At 29.5% G+C, this 22,031-nt stretch overlaps 1 protein-coding gene across 1 annotated transcript; it reads right to left on the bottom strand.

The window, feature by feature from the left end:
- Nucleotides 1-7,610: 7,610 nt before the first annotated feature.
- Nucleotides 7,611-10,536, bottom strand: LOC125814280 (transcription factor bHLH96-like). The gene is made up of 3 exons (XM_049493748.1): nucleotides 9,691-10,536; nucleotides 8,683-9,129; nucleotides 7,611-8,094 (listed from the first exon to the last, which is right to left on the bottom strand). The coding sequence occupies exons 1-3, from the start codon at nucleotides 10,180-10,182 to the stop codon at nucleotides 7,996-7,998; spliced, it is 1,038 nt and encodes a 345-aa protein (XP_049349705.1). The 5' UTR covers nucleotides 10,183-10,536; the 3' UTR covers nucleotides 7,611-7,995.
- Between the last annotated feature and the right edge of the window lie 11,495 nt (nucleotides 10,537-22,031).

The raw sequence follows: 22,031 nt of genomic DNA, 5'->3' as shown, positions 1-22,031 counted from the left end.
ATGAATTGCACTCCTTTGATCTTCTGTTTTTGCCATGTCCACTTTGTATTGTAGTGTGGTAATGTCATACCCATAACAAAGTGAATAATGCACTATTGTTTATAGGATTGGAAGAACATTTGAAATAGTAATTTGTTTTAAAAATAACTATAACAACAACATATCCAGTTTATTCCCACAAAATGAAGTCTGAGAAGGATATGTCAGAGGTGAGATAGAGAGGTTGTTTCCGATAGCCAATTGCCTCAAGACAAAAACAAACTAGAAAAAAATGTAATGAAACATAAGAAATAAAGCATAGTAACAAAGCAACACATATATATAGTAGCATAGCAATATCATATATTACTACAATCAAACTATACGGAAAAACAGATATTAATAAAATTGAATAACAAAAAACTACAAACAATGACTATGACTACTGATAAGGGTATTAAGACAATGCACTCCTATCTACTAGTATAGACATGCTCTTACCTATTAACCTTCAATCCTAATTCGCGTCCTCCACACCTTTTTATCTAAGATCCAATTATTGCTAATTAACATCACAAACTACGCAGACTAGTAGTTTGTTTTAAAAAATCAAATTATTTAATTTTTAAACAGTGTAGGTAAACATCAGACAAAAATATATGGTAGAAGTTTAAGTCAAAATGGTGGGCAATGACCAATTATTACTAATATTATAAATAAAGTGCAAAATACAGAAAGTTGGCAGGTGATGGGGCTTTGTTAACATCACAGAAGTCTCAAGAAACACAAACAGAAATCTTAAAAAGGGGAAAAACAAACAATCACGAAATATATAGATTTAAAATTGGATTAAAGAATAAGAGATCTTAATTCTGAATCTGGTAAGTTGTGCACAACATGAGACTTTGAGATGTTTCCCTTTTAAATATATAACTCAAATCAAGAAGTAATTAAAAAAATTGAGAGAATAATTAGGAACCTAACTCTTATCTCATCCAAATATATATAAATATATTTATCTTTGTCAATTAGTCAATGGACACATTTGAATGAGAATATCTCCAGTCGGTTGGGCATTTATTGATAATAAATTCCATGTCTATTGCATGAATTGATTAATATTGAGAAAGTTATGAATTAGGTATCCTTTGGCCAATAGTTTATCGATATAATTAAAGTCCGTAATTGTTTATAAGGTTGAAACAACATACTTTCTAACACAAGTACTACACTAAGGATATATATTTCAATTATACTCATATGATTGGGAATAAATTTATTCGGTCGATCAAACGCAATATAAATTTTGGTTTAATCTTGAGATATCAAACCTTATCCTTCGTGCTAAATGAACTTTTTTCTTAATTATGTATTAGTACAACTTTAAGCCACGTCATTGTTTACTCTCATGTCCCTCTTTATAATTTCTCTTTGTTTCCTTCTAATAATAAATCCCATAAACAGCAGATCTATGGAGTTTCTTTTTCATTTATCGTGTATCATAACGTAAACACACAGAAACTGGAAATGACATCTTTTGGAACTATGTAAAACTACCGACTCCATCTTATTATCATCATAATTATAAGTAACATTGACTGGTTATTGATTATTTTTTTTAAATAAAAAAAATAAAACAGATTCTCAAATTCATAATCTTAAAGGAGTAAGTCATATTCGTTCTCTTTCAATATAGGAGTATGTATTTTACTCTTATTTTTGAAAATGTCACTTTTATATTTAGTGATTTTCTTTAATCGATTATATTTCTTTTGAGTCATGGGTCTAAAGGTAGAGGTAAATCTTTGTACGTCTATCCTCTCCAAATCCTATTTGTAGGATTACATTAGTTTTTTGTTATTATTGTTGATTCTTTAATTTCAACCTAAGAACTAATAAGTCACATGACATAGTACACACATTTTTAATTTAAAACAATCTTACTTTCTTAATTTTTTGTATCCAGTTAAACTAATTCATATAAAATAAAATAAGAAGGATGAGTATTATTATCTTGAGTGAAGTTACAAAAAAAAAAAAAAAACCTTGAACTAGTAATTGCATGAACTCATGGACATTACCAGAATGTGATGACATATTTTGCATAGTTTATAGAAGTATGTGTTTGGGGGAAACACGAGGAAAGAATCTAATAGCTATCTGGTCCCTCCTACTCTTTATCTCATTGTGCAGTGTTCAATCAATTACCTATAATTTGTTTGATAGGCTGCATGCTCTTCTCCTACTGACTTCCATTTTTTCTCTTTTTTTTTGTTTTATCTTAAAATTTAATTTCCTCCACTTTATAATTTGGACCATTTTTCTATTTGTATGTGTTATCATTCTTGCACCGGGGCCATGCTAATTGGTTGGGGTTAAAGGTAAATTAATGAAGTTAAAAAAAGAAAAAGTAGAGGTGTGATTATATATTGAAGACTTGGTCTTTGTATTCTTTGAACTTGATGTTTAATTGAGACAAGAAAACAAATCTACCATGAGGTTACAAAATCCAAATTTGCTTTGATTTGCTTCTTGGAAAAACAAAAAAAACTTTGCTACTAAAGTTGCAGCTTTTTTCACATCAAATCCTCATGAAAGTCAATTTGTTACGCTAAGTTAAAAAATACTTCAATATAACATATATAGGAGAAGAAATGCAGAATATAGACAAAAAAAAATTGTTTGTGTGTGCTAGCGAGTTAGGCCCAGCGTCAACCCTGAGGGGTAGCTCAGCTGGTAAAGGCCTGGGACAAAGTCCTTCAGGTCGCCGGTTCGAGCCCCAGCAGGGCCACTGGAGGCATTACAAATCGGCCGCGTCTCCAGGGCCCCGTGGAACTAACCGTGGTGGACCCGCCTTGAAACAGCGGGACCCGGTGGGTACAGCTAGTCGGGTTCGCAAAGCGACGCCCGGAAACCACGGTTAAAAAAAAAAAAAAAAAGAGTTAGGCCCAGCGTCTGTTTAATATGGTATCAGAGTCATGCTTTCAATATTGGGATCTCGAATATATTGTTCAGATATCCAATATCAAATTATGTCAGAGCGTGCATGGGGTGGTGATGAATGAAATCCCAAATCGAAGATGATGGATGGTTCCTTAGAGTACTCTTAATATGGCTTTAGTAATCATCCTTTACTCTTCTTGAGTTAGCCCAAGGCATATTTATTTATATGGTATTAGAGCAACCTTGGATATATGAGGGGTTTTAAAAGTCTCATATCGGCCTTTAAGGGATCGGACGAGTTAGCTTTTTAATATGAATTGAACAATTTTCACGATAAAAGTTAGCTTTTTGGGTTGAGTTAGATCGAATAATGATACTTACTTGAAGGGTAGTTAGCTTTTTGGGTTAAGTTAGACCGAATGAAGATGTTTACTTGAAGGGTTTGGAGAATGCCAGAATATTAGGTTGGTACCGATAGGTCCCAAATTTCCATATATGTATAAAGATTTAAGAGAGTAATTGTGCATAATTAGGTAATTGGAATTTTTTCTTAAGTATTATTTAACACTTTCTCAAGGTATAAATATTTGAATCTGTATATGCATATATAAATTACTTTAACTATATATTGTTATATAGATATTTTTTAGAGTTTAACTATATACTGTTATATATATATTTTAGCGGACCACCTTGAGAAGGTCCAATAAGAGTCCAAATCAAATCCAAATAATCAAACTAAAATGAAAAAAATAAACTAAATCAAACTAAATATATTTTGGTTTTATTTCAATAATTTTATGTATGAAACATCCCTAAAATTCATTCACTTGCACTTTGAAAGGTTCAAAATTTTCATATAAATGTTGAATCCCAAGTAGATTTAGAAATCTTATTTGGAGTAGCCAGTAGGTCAAGTAAATTCATTTTTTCCTTCAAAGTAACGAAAGTAGGAAAAATAATGCGGCCTTGATTCCAAGGATAATATAAAGACCTTAATGAGTCGTCATGTTACGTGTTTATGTTTACATACACACCACCTCTTTTTATTGTTATCGTTTCTATTGAATCGAGCTTTCATAAATAGAAAAATTACTTGAAATATATCATTATAATAAGGTGAAAAGGTGATATCTATCTTTGCATTTTGCTGTGAAGTGGTCAAGTTCAAGATTTGAATAGTACGTAGTATAATATTTTACTTGAAAAAGCGTTAGAAAGTTGGTCCTTGTATTCAGAAGAAAAACATTATATTATATTATGGCGGGAACTAAGAATTTCTAGAAATGAATGAATAAGAAACTGTATTTCTACTTTCTTTATGTTAAAAAGCTGAAAGCTAGGAAGATGCAAACTGCAGTGAAGAAGAAATTTTAAAAGGTATATTATAAGCTACTTTTTCACAGAGAGTTTCTCACTTTTTTTTTGTAAGTCTATAATATAATAAAAGTAATATAATACCCCCTAAAGCTATGACACAATCCTCTACGTGCTACAAAAATCAAAGCGTTAACCTTTCTTTCATCCTTATATCCTTTTGTTATTCTTTGGATGTTTAAGTATTTTATTATGTTTGCTCACTCCTCGACACGAGTTGGACATTTCACTAAAAAGATTTAAAATATGAAAAAAATAAAGGAGGTTCAGCGTATATTATGTATACATAAAAAATAATTCTAGCTATATATAAATAGTGTAATTTTTTGTCAAAAGTATCCTAGCTCTACTCCTACTCCTCGATCGAAACACCAACAATTGTGTTTTTTTCTAGAGGAAACAAGTTAAGCACAAAATTAATTGGGGATTAGGTAACGAGTATTCCCTTCATTTCATTCTACTCGTCCCATATTGACTTGACAAAATCTTTAAAATATGTCGTTCAAATCATCTATCTGGTACTTATTTATGTAGTCTTTTCCCTTAGCATCCAAGATATGCATATGTATATTGTAACGCACGCTGATAATTCAAGATCGAGGTAATGTTGGTGTCTAGCCCGGACCCATTTGTCATATATTCCTAGCTTTAATTTGAATGATTTTTATAATAGTGTGTGCTGTCCCTCATGTATCACCATATCTCATTTAAAATGAGCTAGCTACTTCTAATTAACCATTGTCCATTGTGCAAAAGGGAAATTAGATTTTGGGGCATTAATTGTAAAGCATGTGATGAAAAGAATAAGGTTTAACTTTTGTCAAATCCAGGTTCTTTCTTTCTCGTGAAGTATCAAATGCATGGTTCATATTTCATTTCCCTTTTTCAATCATTTTTTAATTTGACTAATGACTTAAAGATTCTGTTCTTTGAGTATATGGGCTAGCTGTCTCCTTTCGTACCTTCCTAAACATACTTTTAACTCATAGTAAATTATATAATTACGTAATTACATACAGTTAAAACAATAATTAAAGTTTGTAATGATTGTTTAGTTATCAAAATGCTAGACCTTAGGCTTGGTGCTGGCACCATTTACATCTTTCTTCTATATTTGATTTTGTTTGTTGTACTAATCAGCAAGTATTAATTTTCAAAAAGCAATTATGAATATAATAAAACATAACTAGTCCTTTAATCCAACACATTATGATAAGTGATTCAAAATTAAGAAGTGACATTAATTAGTTATAATATTGATGTACCTTTTAAGAAGAGCCTGCTATATATGTATCTAGATGTCACTTTTATGATTAGACATATCTTTGCATGGAGAAATACAAAGACATACTAATTTAAATAGTACTAGTAATAAATAGATGGAAGTATTATAATTAGGGCTTTAGAATTTTTTACTGTAGTATTTCTTATGTAATTAAGGGGTTACATGGTAGTAGTAACTATAAGGTAAATATATAGAAACGCTAACCTTACTGTATGAAAGTCAAAGGGGGTCTTGTCATCTACTACAATACTTTAAAAAATTTGCGACATTACATTATTTAATGCCAATAATATAATTATTTCATACATATAAATGTTGTTAAAAGTTTTTTAGTAATTCTAAATATAATGATATTAATTCAATTGACTTTGCTGATTTTAAAAGGAGAAAGGGATCGTGTGGTGGATTTCAGCCTTTTTGTTTATTATGTCGATCAAGAGGAATTAAAATGAAATTTCTTAATACAAATTACCACTACACCTATTTAGTCAAAATTATAGATCAAGTTAGTCTCCTTCAAGTTCGTACAATTTGGACAAGTAAAATGAAATTCTTACATGATCGACCAATTGCTAAGTCATTATAAGAAAATAATTTTTAAAATGGGAAAAATACATAAGTTTGGTCTCACCTTTTAATTTACAATGTTTCAATATCCCACCCAATTTTAGTTTGAGGTGAAATTAATATCCCTATTCTAATTTGAAGTGAAAGTGTGAAATCGAGTTTTCCAAATAAGTTTGAGGTCAAATAATTAATAGTGCTTTAAAGCGAAATTAACGCTAGTTGTAGTATTTTTTTTTAGATGTATGTCTTTGTTAAGTAGTTCGATTGTCATCGTTGTTGGATGCAGACAAACAATAGAATTGAAATTCATCTTCAATTGGCATGGATGAACTTTCCCATTTTTTCATCAGTCTTAAAATTGGAATGGAGTGGAAGAAATGTATGGCCTTAAAAAAAGGGGTGAAAAACGTTTATATTTGAGATGGTTATCAATATGTACCGTTCAATCAAATTTATTGCATTGGCCAAAATATATAAAATTTATAGACTGATTATCTATATTATATGTATAGTATATGCATATTCATACTTAAATATACGAAATATATATATATATATATATATATATATATATATATATATATATAATTTTATTTTTTTTATGACAAGGGAAACCCGCAGCCGCTACCTTTTGAGTGCACACAGGGTAAAACCCCCGCTCCTATAAAATAGCTCGCAAACCACATAGGAGATAACTCGCACTAGGCAACCCTGTTGTGACGAGCTCGACCCAAAAGGTAAACCCCTTGCTTTTGCTGGCAGGGGATTTCAAACTTGAGACCTCCAACATGAAAGTTTTAAGCCCAAACCACTGGGCCACCCCGGGTTTTGTTGCCTATTTTTTAGACTAATCATCCAAAGGCATAGGTCTATAATTATAAGTATCACTTTATATTTTATATGGAGTGACACGTAACAACACTTTTTAGTAATTTTCATTGCGGAGATGAAAAAAATAATTGTAATTGAACTTGTGAAAAATATATTTTGGAGTTCATTATTTCGTGTTGGTTGTCTTTTGCAATGGGAACACAAGGGTCAGACAGAATATTATTGTCGAATATATAATATCATAGACAATTTTGACTAGAAACATTTCTCATTTGCTCTTTTGTAGAATAATTAATACAAAAAATTGCCCCTGTTGTCCTTTTTTTTTAAGGACAGTTGTTTGATAAATAATCATCTTCTTAATTTTTCTCCTTCCATCATTTATAGATCTTTAGACCATGGTCCAAAAATCAATCCCTTCTAACAAAAAAATAAAATTATGACAAATCAATTAAAACATTAGGCCTCGGTGAAACAAAAAAAAAATTAGATGATAGACGATAATTTATTATTTTATCAGTTTCAAGAGCTAGGTACACAATTTTTTAAAATATAGCAAAAATGAAATAATAGCGGAGATTTGAGTAAATCAGCCTGATAAATTCGCAAAATAAAAAAAGACAAAAAGTAAATCAAGAAGAGTAATTATTGTCTAATTAATACCTAAACCACTGCAGATTTACTTAAGATACAAAGTACTCATAATTAAGCTGTCAAAAGCTAGCTAGCTAGTTATAGATGGGCATTATTAATTTAGGATCTTGTACTAGAGAACTTGAATTAACCCACATAACAAAAAAAGCAAATTAAAAGAAAATGAAATGAAAAAAGAGTGAGGACATTTTGAGAAGATTAAACCCCGTACTCCTAGCTATCTGCCTCCACGAGATAGGAGTAAGGTCTACATACACACACATTTTCCATATCCCACCTTGTGGGACTTCAGTGGATATGTTATTGTTGTTAAAACTCGCACATAATAAAACCGAGTTTTCTTTTTGTTGTTTTTGTTTTCATGAACTTGAAGCAGCTTCCTCTTGGATTCTACCAAGCAATTGATTTACAGAGTCAGCAATTTCATCTGCAGTAGTTAACTGGCACCCTTCCTCTAACTGCTCCATATTCCAATTTCAATTCATAATTAGAGAAATAATCAAACATAAAAAAAAAAAAAAAAAAAAGCAATAATAGAAAAGGAAAAAAAATATACTTTGAAAGTATAAAAAAAACATTTTCTACATTCCTTTCTATCTTTGTACCAAACTATTTCCTTATTAGTTGGTTTTTTAAAAAATAAAACATCATAAACACATTATAAATGATAGGTTTAATATCATATGCTTTGAAAATCTCTCTTCTTTTATTAAATTTTGTGTCTAGTCAAAAATGACAAATTAAATGAAAATCGAGAGTACATTATTAATGTAATAGTATAACATTTGTATTGGGTTGTACTCGCACTTTCCTTTTTTGTCACCTTTCTATATATAATTTGAAATAGTTTAATTTCAAGAAAATTCAATTCATTTTAATTTTTTTAATTTTGTATCAAATCAATCAATGTCACGTAAATTGTTATTAAAAAGTAGGAGTAATTACTTTATTATGAGTAGTAACAAGTACGTATCTTTTAAGTGACATAATAATATACTACCGTCGTATATAAGTTAATTGACTAAAAGAGGAAATAGTGTACAAACCTTGAGACTGAGTGAGTAAAGAACCATGTGGTCAACAGTAGTGACATTGAGATGGAGGACAGTGAGCCAAAGACATTGAAGCCCAGCTACTATTTTCAAGAGCTGTTTTGGCCTTCTCTTTGATAGTATCTTGAGATTGGCATGACTCTCCGCCATGCTCACTTCAATGTCGGCCAACGCCGACATTTTCTCTGTGGCTAACGGAGAGTCACATGATCCGGCAGCAGCAATAGATGCTGGTGCTGCCGGAGATGTACTCTTGGAATGAGTTGAGTACTGCGGAAACGCGAAGTAATCAGCAAATAGTGGACTTGATGATGAGCCATGATTATCTGAGTGTTCTTGTTTTTGAGAATGGCTTCTCTTTTGTGCTTCTAGGGTTTGAAGATGGTGTTCTAGCTCCTTCACAAAGTTTATGGCTCCTCCAATTATTGATGCTTGGTCACCCTGAAATTAATTAACAATAATTTCCTTTTATATTTTACCAGTAAGTTAAAAACCTGAGAAAACAAAAAGGACTGTTAAAAAACCCCACATAATTTAACACATCAAACCGTGTTAGAGGGGCGGAAAAGGTTCATAGCTGAAAAAAATCATATATACAATGTGAATTTCTATATATATGTTGAACCTCTAGCTAAAAATCATGTTATCGATGTCGCCACAGATAATTAATAAGACTAGCTACATAAATAGTACTAATACAATTAAACATTTTCATCTAATACAAAGTACACTAAGTAATAAATGCAATAAATCATGACATGAATTTTTTCAAAAAACAAATCCCTTTGTATGAAAACTTTCTAAAATTTACCAGTAGTTCAATTAATTCATTTCTTTTTTAGGGCAAAAGACAATTAAATTTGTTAAAAATAGCTAGGGGTGTCAATCCTTTTCATGTTTTTGTCATTTTTACATTTACAAAAAGTTCATCAACTTTATTAAAAAATTAAAACTCAAAATAAAAAATATTCATATAAGAAAAAAGGAGAAAAATATATATACCCTTTGAACATACGAAGGTGGCATTAGAGATCGAATAACAGCAAGATACTCATTCATCTGTTTACGCCGGTTCCGTTCCACCGCAATGTGAGTCATTCTTTGGTTCTCCAATTCCTCCTTGTTTTTACAACTTCTCGTCCGTCTTCTTTTCCGGCGGCCGGAGTTGGCGGCAGATCTGACCGCCGCCGCCGGAATTTCAGCCGCCGGTGACCCTTCTATAAACAGCTGATGATCTTCTATTGAAGAATTTGGATCCCAAATGTTGTACTCTCTCGCATTGTTGTTGTACATTAGTTCTGGTGGCGATGATGAAGATTCTTCCCGATTATTATGATCCAACAAATTTGTAAAACTCATTTCTCCAGCTCCTCCTTCGCCTTGTAATAAATCCAAGTCATAATTATAATTAAAGTTACCCAAATTATTGTTGTAGTACTCTTTGCAACCGTACCCAAATGTTTCTTGATTGTAAATCACTGTTTCTAATGCCATTTTTTCTTTATTGACCCCAAATACCCTTTTTTTCTCTTTTACTTTATTTTCATAACATATATAGTCAAGAAAAGTTGTTTGAAAGGGTAAGAAAGAAAAAAGAGGACCAACAATAGGAGATGAAGAAGAGAAATAAATATGTTTGTTCCAAAGAAACCTAACTTTAGATTGGAAGTTTCAAGCAAAGGCACAAACACTAGAATTCTCGAAAGACTAAAACAAATATAACTTTTTTCTTTCTAGCAAATGAGCTTGTGTTATATATAAGAGAAGGAAAAAAAAGAGCACTGAATTTAACCTAACAAAATGAACACAAAATTATGTCACACGTGACACTAAGCAAGTTGGAAAAAGAGAGAAAAGATGTTTGCGGGGGGAGGGGGTAGTGAATAGTAGCTCCTGAATATGTGTACTGAGAAAGTTTGATGACTAAAATGGTCCCCTATATAGATTCACAAAGATGGTGAACATAAGATGGGACCCAACCATACAGGCCAAAGACAAATGACATTAATAGTAGATAAATAATTAAACTATGTACATCTTATACAGTGTCAATATTTAACGAAGATGGTGGTGGAGGGTTATCTTTAACTAGAGCTTTTAGGTTTGAGTCTTTTCGTGTTCGTTGTCGTTTTTGTTATGAAGTATTTTATCTTAAATTTGGGACTTTTTGACACAATTTTAAATTTAATCAAATTCTAATAAAAATATTGAAGCTCAAATGGAAAAAACATGTTTGTGCTAATAGTACGTACTCACTTACAATATGGTTTTGATTCCATTCTAATTTGAATTATTAAGGGTATTATATAAACGAATCCTTTAGAATTATGAAATTAATACTATTGTCATTCAGGGCGGAGCTAGAGTGACTTTGATTAAAAACGTGTCTTTGTGTTAAGAAATATATAGTAATTGTTTTTTAAAAATATCAAGTTATTCAAAGAATATTTATAGATAAGGCTTCTTAAAATAAAATAATAATTTTAAAAGTAAAATAGATAACCAATTGTAACAGATAAAAAGTGATTTGATTGTATAAAAATTTCTTACATCGATAATATATATACCTTAATCTCCATATATAAAAATAAATAAATATATATATATATATATATACTTGCACCTAGAACTTCTCTTGATGATAATAACTTATAGAAGCAAAACTTGGAAAATCTAGCCAAAGCCTTTCATCTCACTTTGCGAAAAATGGTGGAAAGTACAAGTAAGAACAAGTTTTAAGAAAAAACTTAACCTTCTAGTACTGTTCAATTATCATATATATCTATGGTCTGTAAATACTTTTTTTATAAAATAATTAATTGGGGGTTTCTGTGAAAGGGGAAATGTAGAAGGAATTATAGAATAGATAATTAAATCCACAACAATCGGAATTTAGGTGACCATACTAAAACACTATCGAACAAGGCTGAATTTAGGTAGATAGAGCCCACTTAAGTATAGTAAATTAAAGTACCATTCAACATTAACTCACTAACCAAGAAACTATCAAAAATGATATGGCAAAGGAGTACCAATATTGATCTTGACCTCATGAATATATTACCCAAAGATTGAATAATTGAATATGATTAGGAATAATGAGATTATATATGTACAAATAAGAGCATTAATTGAAGTGGATTGTCAACTATGTACAATCAAACTGAAATTAAAATTGGGACCAATGATATCGTCATTTAATATCCTAAAAGTTATACCCAAGTGGGTGCATTGTATGATATATGCAAAAAAAAGTTTAGCCTAAATACTGCATAGCTTTGGTTTTATTTGGTCATAGTTGGACCCTGTCCCATAACATATGAAAGAAAGAATCTAATGCTGACGAAAAGTTGATGATAGCTCAGAGATTCTACCAAGATCTGGAAAAAAGGGTTCTCTGCATCTAGCTTGCTTGTGTTTGAGTGTCTATACTCAACTATACCATGTAAGAGAGAGGAAAATAATAGCGATGGAGCGAGAATTTGAAATTTATGATTCTAGTTTAAGTTATAGTAACTTGTTTTAATCACTAAGTTTGCAACTAAAATATTTATTTACATTATATGAATTTTTTAACATAAATACATGCTCTAAACAAAAATTATTGAATGATCCATATCTTCCTCTGCGTGTAATTAGTTTTTACATCATTAGTGCAATTTGATTAGTTGTAACAATCTGTTGTTGTAGGTCAATTTCATCTTATAAACATTATTGTGCGGAATTTAAAGTCAAAATAGAAAAAAAATATTTCTTTCGTTCCTAATTAATTGTTATATGAAAGTCAATTCCCCTCATTTTAAAAGTTTAATTAGACTATATTAACTCAATATTTTATATTTAAAATTTAGATATTCATAAACTATATGAAAGGACTACTCAATAATTTAGAAATAATTTTCAATTTTCCTATGCTTAGTTCGTCAAAATATTTATGCACTATATTTTCTTCACGAGAATACATTCCTTTAAAAATGAGAAAAATTACTTTCGTAATGAAAGAGTAGAGAAAACAAGTTACACAAGTGACATTCCAAGTTTATTTTCTCCTCCTATCCACCCGATCCCTCCACCCCGCCACCCTCGAATGTGCACCCACCATCTCAACGTTTTGCTAAATAACATATAAATGCTATTGGAATAATGTTTTCTTGCTTACTTACTAAACAGTAGAAAATAAGTAAGAAACTCATTTATTTTTCAAAAAAATATTTTCTTTAAACAAAACATTTTCCTTTGTACAATTTGTAACTTTTCTCATATTGTTTTGATAAACATATTTTATAATGTTTATCAAAAGTTTCATAATTTGAGTGTCGAAGAATGAAACATGATAACTAATATGGACGGAAAAAAGAAGTGGTAAATAGTAGTATGAGGTGGCTCAGGTTGGTTTTTGGAATATATATCAGTTGAAGCAGAGGAATCCATGTGACTAATCAACAGTAACAGAGTACTCTGTTTATCTTCTACGATGATGCCTCTCTTTCCTTCTTACTTTCCCAAGACTCCTGTCCTCTTTTCTTTCTTCAATCAAACTAATTAATTAACCAAATTACATTAATTAATAAAACATTCTTTAGCTTTATTTTAACTAATTAAATTAAATCCTCTTGTCTTAACAAGACATTCTCTCTAGGGTTTCATGTTTTCCTCGATTTCCCTTTTCAATGGAATATTAATTTGGCTCATTTCCTCTCTAATTAATTCTTGTTTCATTCCTTTCACGTCTTTTAATTATATTTTTTAATTAAGGGACACAATTTGAAGGATAAAACCAAAAAAAACAACTGGAAAATACTTCGAATGTATCATTAAATACAATTTTTAGCTGTTTAGGCTTGAAGAGGTGATTAGCAAGTGTGATTAGAGATAATTACTGCAACTTGATTTAAGAGTTAGATTTTTTTATTTTTTTATTTAAAAATGTAATGTGTATGATTCGTTTGTGATTTTCTATGACGAAAGTCATATGGATTCTTTTCTGGAAAATTACTCTTCCTCGTAGCAGGTTTATGTCCTTTTCCTATTATTAATTATTAGAAAATTGTACTTTTGTAATTTGTGGTCTGGATCATTGTCCTTTTTGGCACAATTCTATATTTTTTGTGAAATCAGTTTTGCCTTGTCACAAAAATCATAATAGTAATTTTTTTTTTAAAAAAAAATGGAAAAATTGTCGTGAACAAATTTCTGGTAAAGCTTAAAATAAGAAAAAAAGTGGAAGTGGAAAGTGAAGAAAAAAGAGACATGGAAATAGAAATGGTTTCTGAAATGAAGGGGACTGAACATGAACTAGAGAGATTTCAAACAATAGCAATAATGTAGTAATAAGCTAAACATTATTAGTGATCAGGTCTGTTTGGCTTTGAAAACAACCATAATAATAATAATTTATTCAATGTGTGAGATTTGAAAAAAATAAGATATATCATATACGCAATTTTTATTTTTATCTTGGGAGACTGATATATTGTTTTCTAATAGACCTATTTGATTTAGAATTCACATTATATTTTTCAAAAAAAAATAAAAAAAAAATATAAGGGAAAGTGACTTTTTGCATCGCACTTCAATCATATAACTTAAATTCGTTCACTTATATGTTTTTTTTAATTAGTCAATGCTATTTGTGAGTTATGAATTTATGAAAGGTATCTGAAAGCTGAGTTTATTTTTGATCAATATGTCAATTTATAAAGAAAAGTGGTATTATTGGCTGTCATTATATACGTAAGTAGGTCTTTTAAAATTTTGCATCGTATTTTTCTTCTAGTTTGCTTCAATTTTGCATAGCACAAAGTCATAAATTCAACACTCTCTTTTTTTTTTATTCCGACATTCTCATTTTATCATTAATGATAGTTTCTTATGAAAATAATATAATTTATTTAAAATCATGAAATTTTAAAAAGATATTTATTATGTTAAAAAGACGTTCAAGTCAAACTAACAAAATTTAGAAATATTATTGATAATCTTAAGTTTTGTGTTGAAACTTCAAACAAACTAAAGTACATAAATTGAAATAAAGGAGTATATGAGAAAAAGAAAACGACTCTTAAACGACTCCAAGAGCCCTAAGGCCCCAATGAATTAAGAGACTATATCCTTTTTATCCTTATTAAGCATCAAATTACTAGTTAAATTAAGATTTGTGTTATAAAACAAAGACTATAAAATAAATAAATTAGAGACAAGAATTACGTTGTCTCTAATTTGTGTTATACATTAGAAAGAGGCCGATAAATATTAATTGTCTATTTGAGATATGTTGTAAATTATTTGCTTAAGTTATCTGTTTTATTACAAATCTGAGAAAGTTAGATTCCAAGTTATTTAACATCTGCTATTGATTTCAAGCTTATCTAGAAAGTTGTAAAATGAACCTCAACAATATAATATATTTATAACAATTTGGCACTTTTTTATGGATATAGTTACAATACTAAAATACTAAATTAATATTTAGGTTCTGTCACCATTACAAACACTACTAAACCTAGCCTTCTTTTCATGTCTAATTAAGCTATATACATATCTTTAATTTTAATACACTAAAAATCTTAATTGTACCTATCATGTCCTTGTTATGATTACAACTCATCATCTAATAAAGAACCAAAAGAGACCTTACTTTAAGATTAATCAATTGTTAAACCCCAATAGCATGTGTTGTTAGCGCAAAGCAAAGTCAAGGCTTGAAGCTAATTAAAACCTGCATGGTCATGTGGGTACGTACACATTAAATATATTTAATGCATGTGTTTAAGCTAATTAATAGTACTGTATTAGAAAGAATAAATATTTATATATAGTTCCTATGGACTAGCTGAAGAAATTCCCAAGTTAGGAGCCTCAAATTCTGGGAAGCCGCTTGTTTGCTCTTTTGTTGGCATCTGTATGAAGCATATTCTTTGTTAATTACAAGAAATAATTTATTACTATTAGTTTTAATTACTTTAATTGTGTCATAGTAGGAATTAATATAAATGATCAGCTTTTCTTGATCTTTGAGTTCAACTAGGGCTTGTTGCGAAAAGGTGACGGTGCAAATAACATAATCAGATCTTGAATTTATTGGTTCTAAATTCTAGAAAAAAAACACATCTTACTTGGTTTTAGATGATTTGTTTATACATATTTATTTATTGTATATCTAAATATAAATATAGGTTTTAACCAACGTAGTTAGAACTTAGAACTCTAACTTTGCCTCCGAGGTAATTTTAATGTAATCCAATTAGAAAGGAGGAAAATAGCCTAATGCATTCTACTTCAATGCTATAGTCAAATGGGAGTATTGTTTTATTTTCTTTCTGTCTTTTATGTTAATAATAATTATAAGTTAGGATTATGGGCTAATTAACGTACTTTTGGCATGGTGAAAGGTCCTTTTTAAATGATGATGGAATTGTTAACCGTCTAAAAGTTTTACTGAAAATGTGGGTGATATATAAATGCTATTTTAGAACTATTTGAAAAAAGGAAACATATTATGATATATTCCCTTGCAAGTACGGGCCCAATAAATTGAGATTTTATGTATAAGGAATACAGAGTAATTAAATGTCATTTCGTAAGTTTCAAAATGAAAGTTAAAATATAATTGGCAAAATACCAGTTAAATCAAGGGGAAAATAAAATTGAAAAATTTAAAATATTTGCTTACAAGCAATACAACGAAGAGTGATAGAAGATTCTTTTTCGGTGATCCATTTCTCGGTTACTTGCATACACAATTCATGTAAACAACTGCAAGACACATGTTAAGAAAACATGACAGCACCAATAAAGTTAAGTTTTTTGTGTTCATATCAATCTTAAGATCAGTTCCACATGTGAACAGGGGCGGAGCCACCGCGGTTCATCCGAATCCCCTTTGGCGAAAAATTATATTATTTATACATGATTAAAATAATTTTATATGTATATATAGTAGATGTTGAACCTCCTTCGACTACTTCATGTGTCTGTTTCTACAGATTTTGAACCCCTATTGAAAATCTTAGGTTCACCCTCTGCATGTGAAGAGCCTCATATCATGAGTCCCACATGTTCTGTTATTTCTAACTTTCTCATTAATTAAGCTACAAAAGGAAATAGAAGTTGGTGCTGGTGATTATGCCATAACAGAGAGGTTATGTTAGGGGGCCAATCCAAGATCTTAAGCACCAACATTACATTCAACACAAAATTAAGGAGATGATGAAAAGATCTAAGAGTACGTGTGATGTCCTTAATTATTTTCATTTTATACTATTAGTCCAAAATATTTGATCCTTAAAAAAGATGCACAGATGGAGAAGAAGCACAATTTGAATTTAACAATCCACTTTTTGAAATGTCAAAATTCTAGCACTTCCAATCCAATTCATTAGAATTTCCAAAATTGTGTTTTCTTGTTAACAGAGATGAGAAAAGGGCAGTTTTTGGTAAACAGAGAGATATGAATAAAGAAAGCTACAGGGATTTGGCATGAAAGCCACCTGTAAAGTGTAACTGTGAGCGTGGGCAGTTTTGAGTCTTTGGTTGGGGGTTCGAGCCCCATTGGCAACAATTTCCTAAACTCTTTTCTCAAACAATAAAACAGAAAATTGATGATTGAGAAAAATAAAAAAATAGTGTCATACTCCAAAACAATATCTGACCGTTAATTTCAAAATAGATAATTGTAAGTAACAAAAATATAGTGTCATACTCTAAAACAACATCTCACTATTGATTTCTTTTGAAGCATTCAATAAAACTTTAAACCCAAAAATTATTTTTAAAAAAAAATTAGGGTTCTAATTTTTACTACCTACTTCATTGCTACGGCTTGTTGTCAAAGTGCAGACCTCTGCCCCAGTAAGTATTATTTACCCTTCTCAGTTCCTCCTCGGCTCTCCCTTTTCTCTTTTATTTTTTATTTATCTTACATTGTATGACAATTTATTCAGAGATCTTATTTTTAATCTTTGATTTTAAGACCGTTCCACATATTAATAATTGATTATATTAATTAATTTATTGTTTGCTTCTCGGAACTTCAACTTTCAAGGCAAGAGTAACTCAAGGATGAAGCAAGTAAAACTTTTCCTTTAGGTCCCAAAAATATTAATGGTGAATTTAATAATTTTAATTTTACTTAAAATAATATTGGGATTATAGAAAAAAAAAAGTTCAAAATCTATACTAAAATATAACACTTATCTACATTTTACCAAATAATATTTTAGGACTTTGAAATAAATAACTCAAATCTTCATATTAATAAATGAAGTATTTGAAAGTGTACCAAATGATGGATCATTTCTATTTTCAAAACATAACAACTTGTCGAATGCAATTTTAATGATATGCTTATATATATATATATATATATATGTTTGTAATTTAACGATTGTTATATTAGATTAATATGTTGTTCTTTTTTAAAATTTAGAACCCACAAACATCAAATTCTTGCTCCGCCTCTGGTCATAATAAAGATTTTTTATTAGATACTAAAAATTTAAAAAGAACAAATAAAACAATTTAGTAAAAATTTAGATAAATAGATTATAATCTGTATTTTAGCACATGTCGGCCTAAATAATATTTGGACGATTATATTCAGCTCAATACACTCAATTAACACTTTTAGATTTTGAAATATATGAGTTATGCAAGTTGAATTATGAGATACGTACAAGTTGAGTTTGGTACATATAACAATGATTATGTGCTAGCATTTGAGTTCATTCGTCGTTTGGATCGTTAGATAAGCACGTTCTTGTAGGGCAAATGAGAACAAATTAAATTTTTAAAATTTTCGTCTTTTTTTTAAAATAAATTAATTCACATATTTTTTCTCTCAAAGACGTCTTCATACTCACAATAATTTTCTTATCCAACAAAGTTCTACAAAGCTTATTATCACAAATCACGATCCACAAATCAATTTCTAAGATTCACATTTCTAGTGTGTTAGTTTCCAAGCTACCTTTCATGACATGATTAAGGTAGTAAATGGAGCTCCAACCATTTATTATCTTTGTACTCCTTCTATCGAACAATTGTTCTAATACTAATTGCAGGGCTAAATTAGTTATTTATCTAATTACACAAATATTCCTATTATATTTACTACTTTTTTCTATAGTTTTAAAAAATAATTTTATATCCATATTTCATGTCAGATACACCTAAATACATGGTTTTTTGTTAACAGATACGCATAAATAGGGAGATAGGCGAGTGAAAACAAGAGGGAGGAGAGCGAGATTCGTGTATATATCCATATACATACGAATCACACTAGATACATGTATTTTTATATATCTGATGAATTTCAAATATATCTGAAATATCATATACATAGGAGAGTGACGAGTGAGACGGGAGGGAGGTGAGTGAGATTTGTATGTATTCCAGATACATGCAAATCCACTTGAATACGATTATGTAGAACAAATTACACATAATTTTTTCTCATGTATCTCGCATGTATTTGGACGCACCAAAATTTTATAAGATTCATAATCTTACATACTAGCATGTATATAAATAATTAACTTTTAAACTATTGGGATTTCTGTAAATTACCCGTAAATACACTTGTAACATAATGAGATATGATATGATTTGGACAAAGCCCGTATGATTTTCCTGATTTTCTCAATCACCCACTTCACAAGAGCTTGAGATTTATATAATAAAAATATTTGAAATCAATATACAAACTGCAAACATCATTAAAGCTGATTATTCATTGAGGGCAAATATTCTCCAGAGGGGAAATTATAAGACAGAGAAGTGATGGATGTGATTAATAAAGACTAGACAAAGACACAAATATGCAAGACGTCATTAATCAAATGGGATGTATATCTAATAATAAACCTAGATTAAATTAATAAATAATTGAGTTTGAGTGAGAGAAAGTCATAAAAAGGTCCAACAAATGAAAGCATCCATAGATTTTTAAATATGTATTCTTATCACCAAAGTTTGAAATAAGTTGTTTAGCAAAGGGTTTAATTTTTTTTTCTCCAAGTATTCTTTATAAAAATATTAATTTCCAAATTCTTAGATGTTTGTCGTTATGTGAATAGGATAAAAAGGCTATAAAATAATGTGTCTAAACTAAAATTATTATCTTCTTTCATTGAATCTGAAAATCTATTCCCTCATCAATGATCGTTTACTCAACTTTTTTGTTTTTTCTTTTTGAAAAAAACAAATAAAACAGGAAAGTTAGGAGAAACAGACAAAAATGTCATAATCTTGCACTTTAAAGAACATGAAATAAATCATGTCCACTAAATTCTACATCAAAAGTGAATTATGTGCGTTTGGTATGACCAAAAATATTCTGTCGAAATTGTTTTACGTTTGGTTGGAAGTGATGATAAATGTTTTCCAAGAATAATATTTGTTAAAGATTGATAATAATGTTAATAATTATAATCAAATAGTTTTCTAATAAATTTATACCGAGTATTGATAAACATGTAATCTACTACTTATCTAGTACTTAAGTTAACATTATTGTACAATTTCAGTTAGAGAAAAGTGATTATTATGACGTTTTAGCGTTAAAAAATAAGTAACAAAGTAAAAAATGCAAAAAAGAGCTTGAAATAAAGTAAATAATTCGTTATCAGAAATTGATGTTGATTCGGAGCATATCCATTATGTGGCGCCGTATAAGCAGTTCACAGATCGCAACTCGAAATAGAATGATTGTTGAAAAAAATAGTTGTGCCATATCTTCTATGAAATTTAACCCCAATCTTGTTGAATTTTATATTTGAACAATGATCACTTTATATATCATATCATTGCGATGTGTAATTTAGACATATCAAGTATTAAAAATTTAAAATGATGACTAGAAATTGATTAGAGTATCAGTTTAAAGTTGAAATAATTTTTCAAAACCAAAAATGAAGGAATTCATTTTTTTCGATAGGAAATGTTTCCTTCAATCTATATTTCTGGCAGTCAAACCCCATAAAATACGCCTGATTTAAATATTTTTCTATCTGTCATTATGATTTTGGTTAAAACGTTTTTCTTAAATCTAATCTTAACAAAATTAAACTATGCGAAAGAGAATTTAATTTGTAAATGCAACACATTGTACCCCAACCCAATCACAGCATTTTTTCCAAAAAGAAAGGTTAGCTGTCGTTGGAAAAGAATTAGAGAGATGAAATAGTAATTAAAAAATTTGATTAATGACTATTAATTCAATGACAACATAAAGTGAAACTATATGTTGGAAAATGTGAATTATAACTTGTAACAACAAAAAGAATATCCTAATCACATCATTAATTAGGAAGGTGAACTTATTAAATAGCCAAGTTTTTAAACAATAAATAACGTTCTTTTATTATGTCGGTGACATTCTTATTTAATCGATAAAAAAATATTTGTGAATTTTCCTCTAGATTGGAGGATCATTTCGACATATTTCCACTAGATTTTTTCTTCTTAATTGAGATTATCAAACTTAACCATCATCAATATAGCAGGTTCAACTCACCCAAATTTGGAGAGATTGTTGGGTGGATATTCATAGGCAGATTAATTTGAACATAGTACAAGTCAACACATATAAACGATTGGATCAATTTGAACTAAATAACATTCAAATTGGCCATAGAAAAATCATAACATAAACAAAACTATAAAGGGACAAACAAACAAATGGAAGAATGATTTTAAGTTGGTGATTAAATTATTAAAATGTATTATTTAGTCTAATTGATCTATCGATCTTGATTCAAGAAGAAAAAGTTGCCATTTCCTTAAATTTGTTGGTAAATTTAATTTAGACAATCGTACGTAGCATATTTCAACTAAGAGGAAATAAATAACACAAGGCACAGGTCTTGTTCTGCAAGGTACGATCCTAGACAGTGGAAAGTAGAATAAGATGGAGCCTACCTACGAAGGAGAAAGATCAAAGAAATGGAATTCTTGTAGTTCTTATGACACTTTTGATGGTCTCGATTCGAACGAGATAGATGGAAAATCATTAGACTATTACTGGTACTAATTGCATGTCGAACAATATAGTTTTCTTAATTGCATTTTCTGTAACATGTATCTCAGATACATGCGAGTTAAATTAGGTATGATTTATCTGGGATACATTGACTCTATCGCTTGCATCTCTCTTTTCTATCTTATTCACTAATTTGTATGTTTGTCCATCAATTTTCATATATTTATATATTAAAAATGATTTTCATCTAGTTTCATTCCGTATATTCAATATTAATTTTATCAATGTATCTAATATCAAATATTTTTATGTATAACATTAAATGTATCCAAACACACATATTTTCCCCTTTTATTTTCAT

This window comes from Solanum verrucosum, unplaced genomic scaffold, assembly GCF_900185275.1.
Source record: "Solanum verrucosum unplaced genomic scaffold, falcon-dt-bn FXZP01000230.1, whole genome shotgun sequence".
In the NCBI taxonomy this organism is placed as follows: Eukaryota; Viridiplantae; Streptophyta; class Magnoliopsida; order Solanales; family Solanaceae; genus Solanum; species Solanum verrucosum.
Note: the sequence above shows the minus strand (reverse complement) of the source record. Positions and strands in the feature narration are given on the sequence as shown.

What these genes read in the sequence shown, in the direction of transcription:
- LOC125814280 (XM_049493748.1), bottom strand. Translation starts at nt 10,182, where the DNA reads ATGGCATTAGAAACAGTGATTTACAATCAAGAAACATTTGGGTACGGT. An exon ending in CACCTTCGTATGTTCAAAGG is followed by an intron (nt 9,130 to 9,690) that starts GTATATATATTT and finishes AATTAATTTCAG; the next exon opens with GGTGACCAAGCATCAATAAT. An exon ending in TTTACTCACTCAGTCTCAAG is followed by an intron (nt 8,095 to 8,682) that starts GTTTGTACACTA and finishes AATATGGAGCAG; the next exon opens with TTAGAGGAAGGGTGCCAGTT.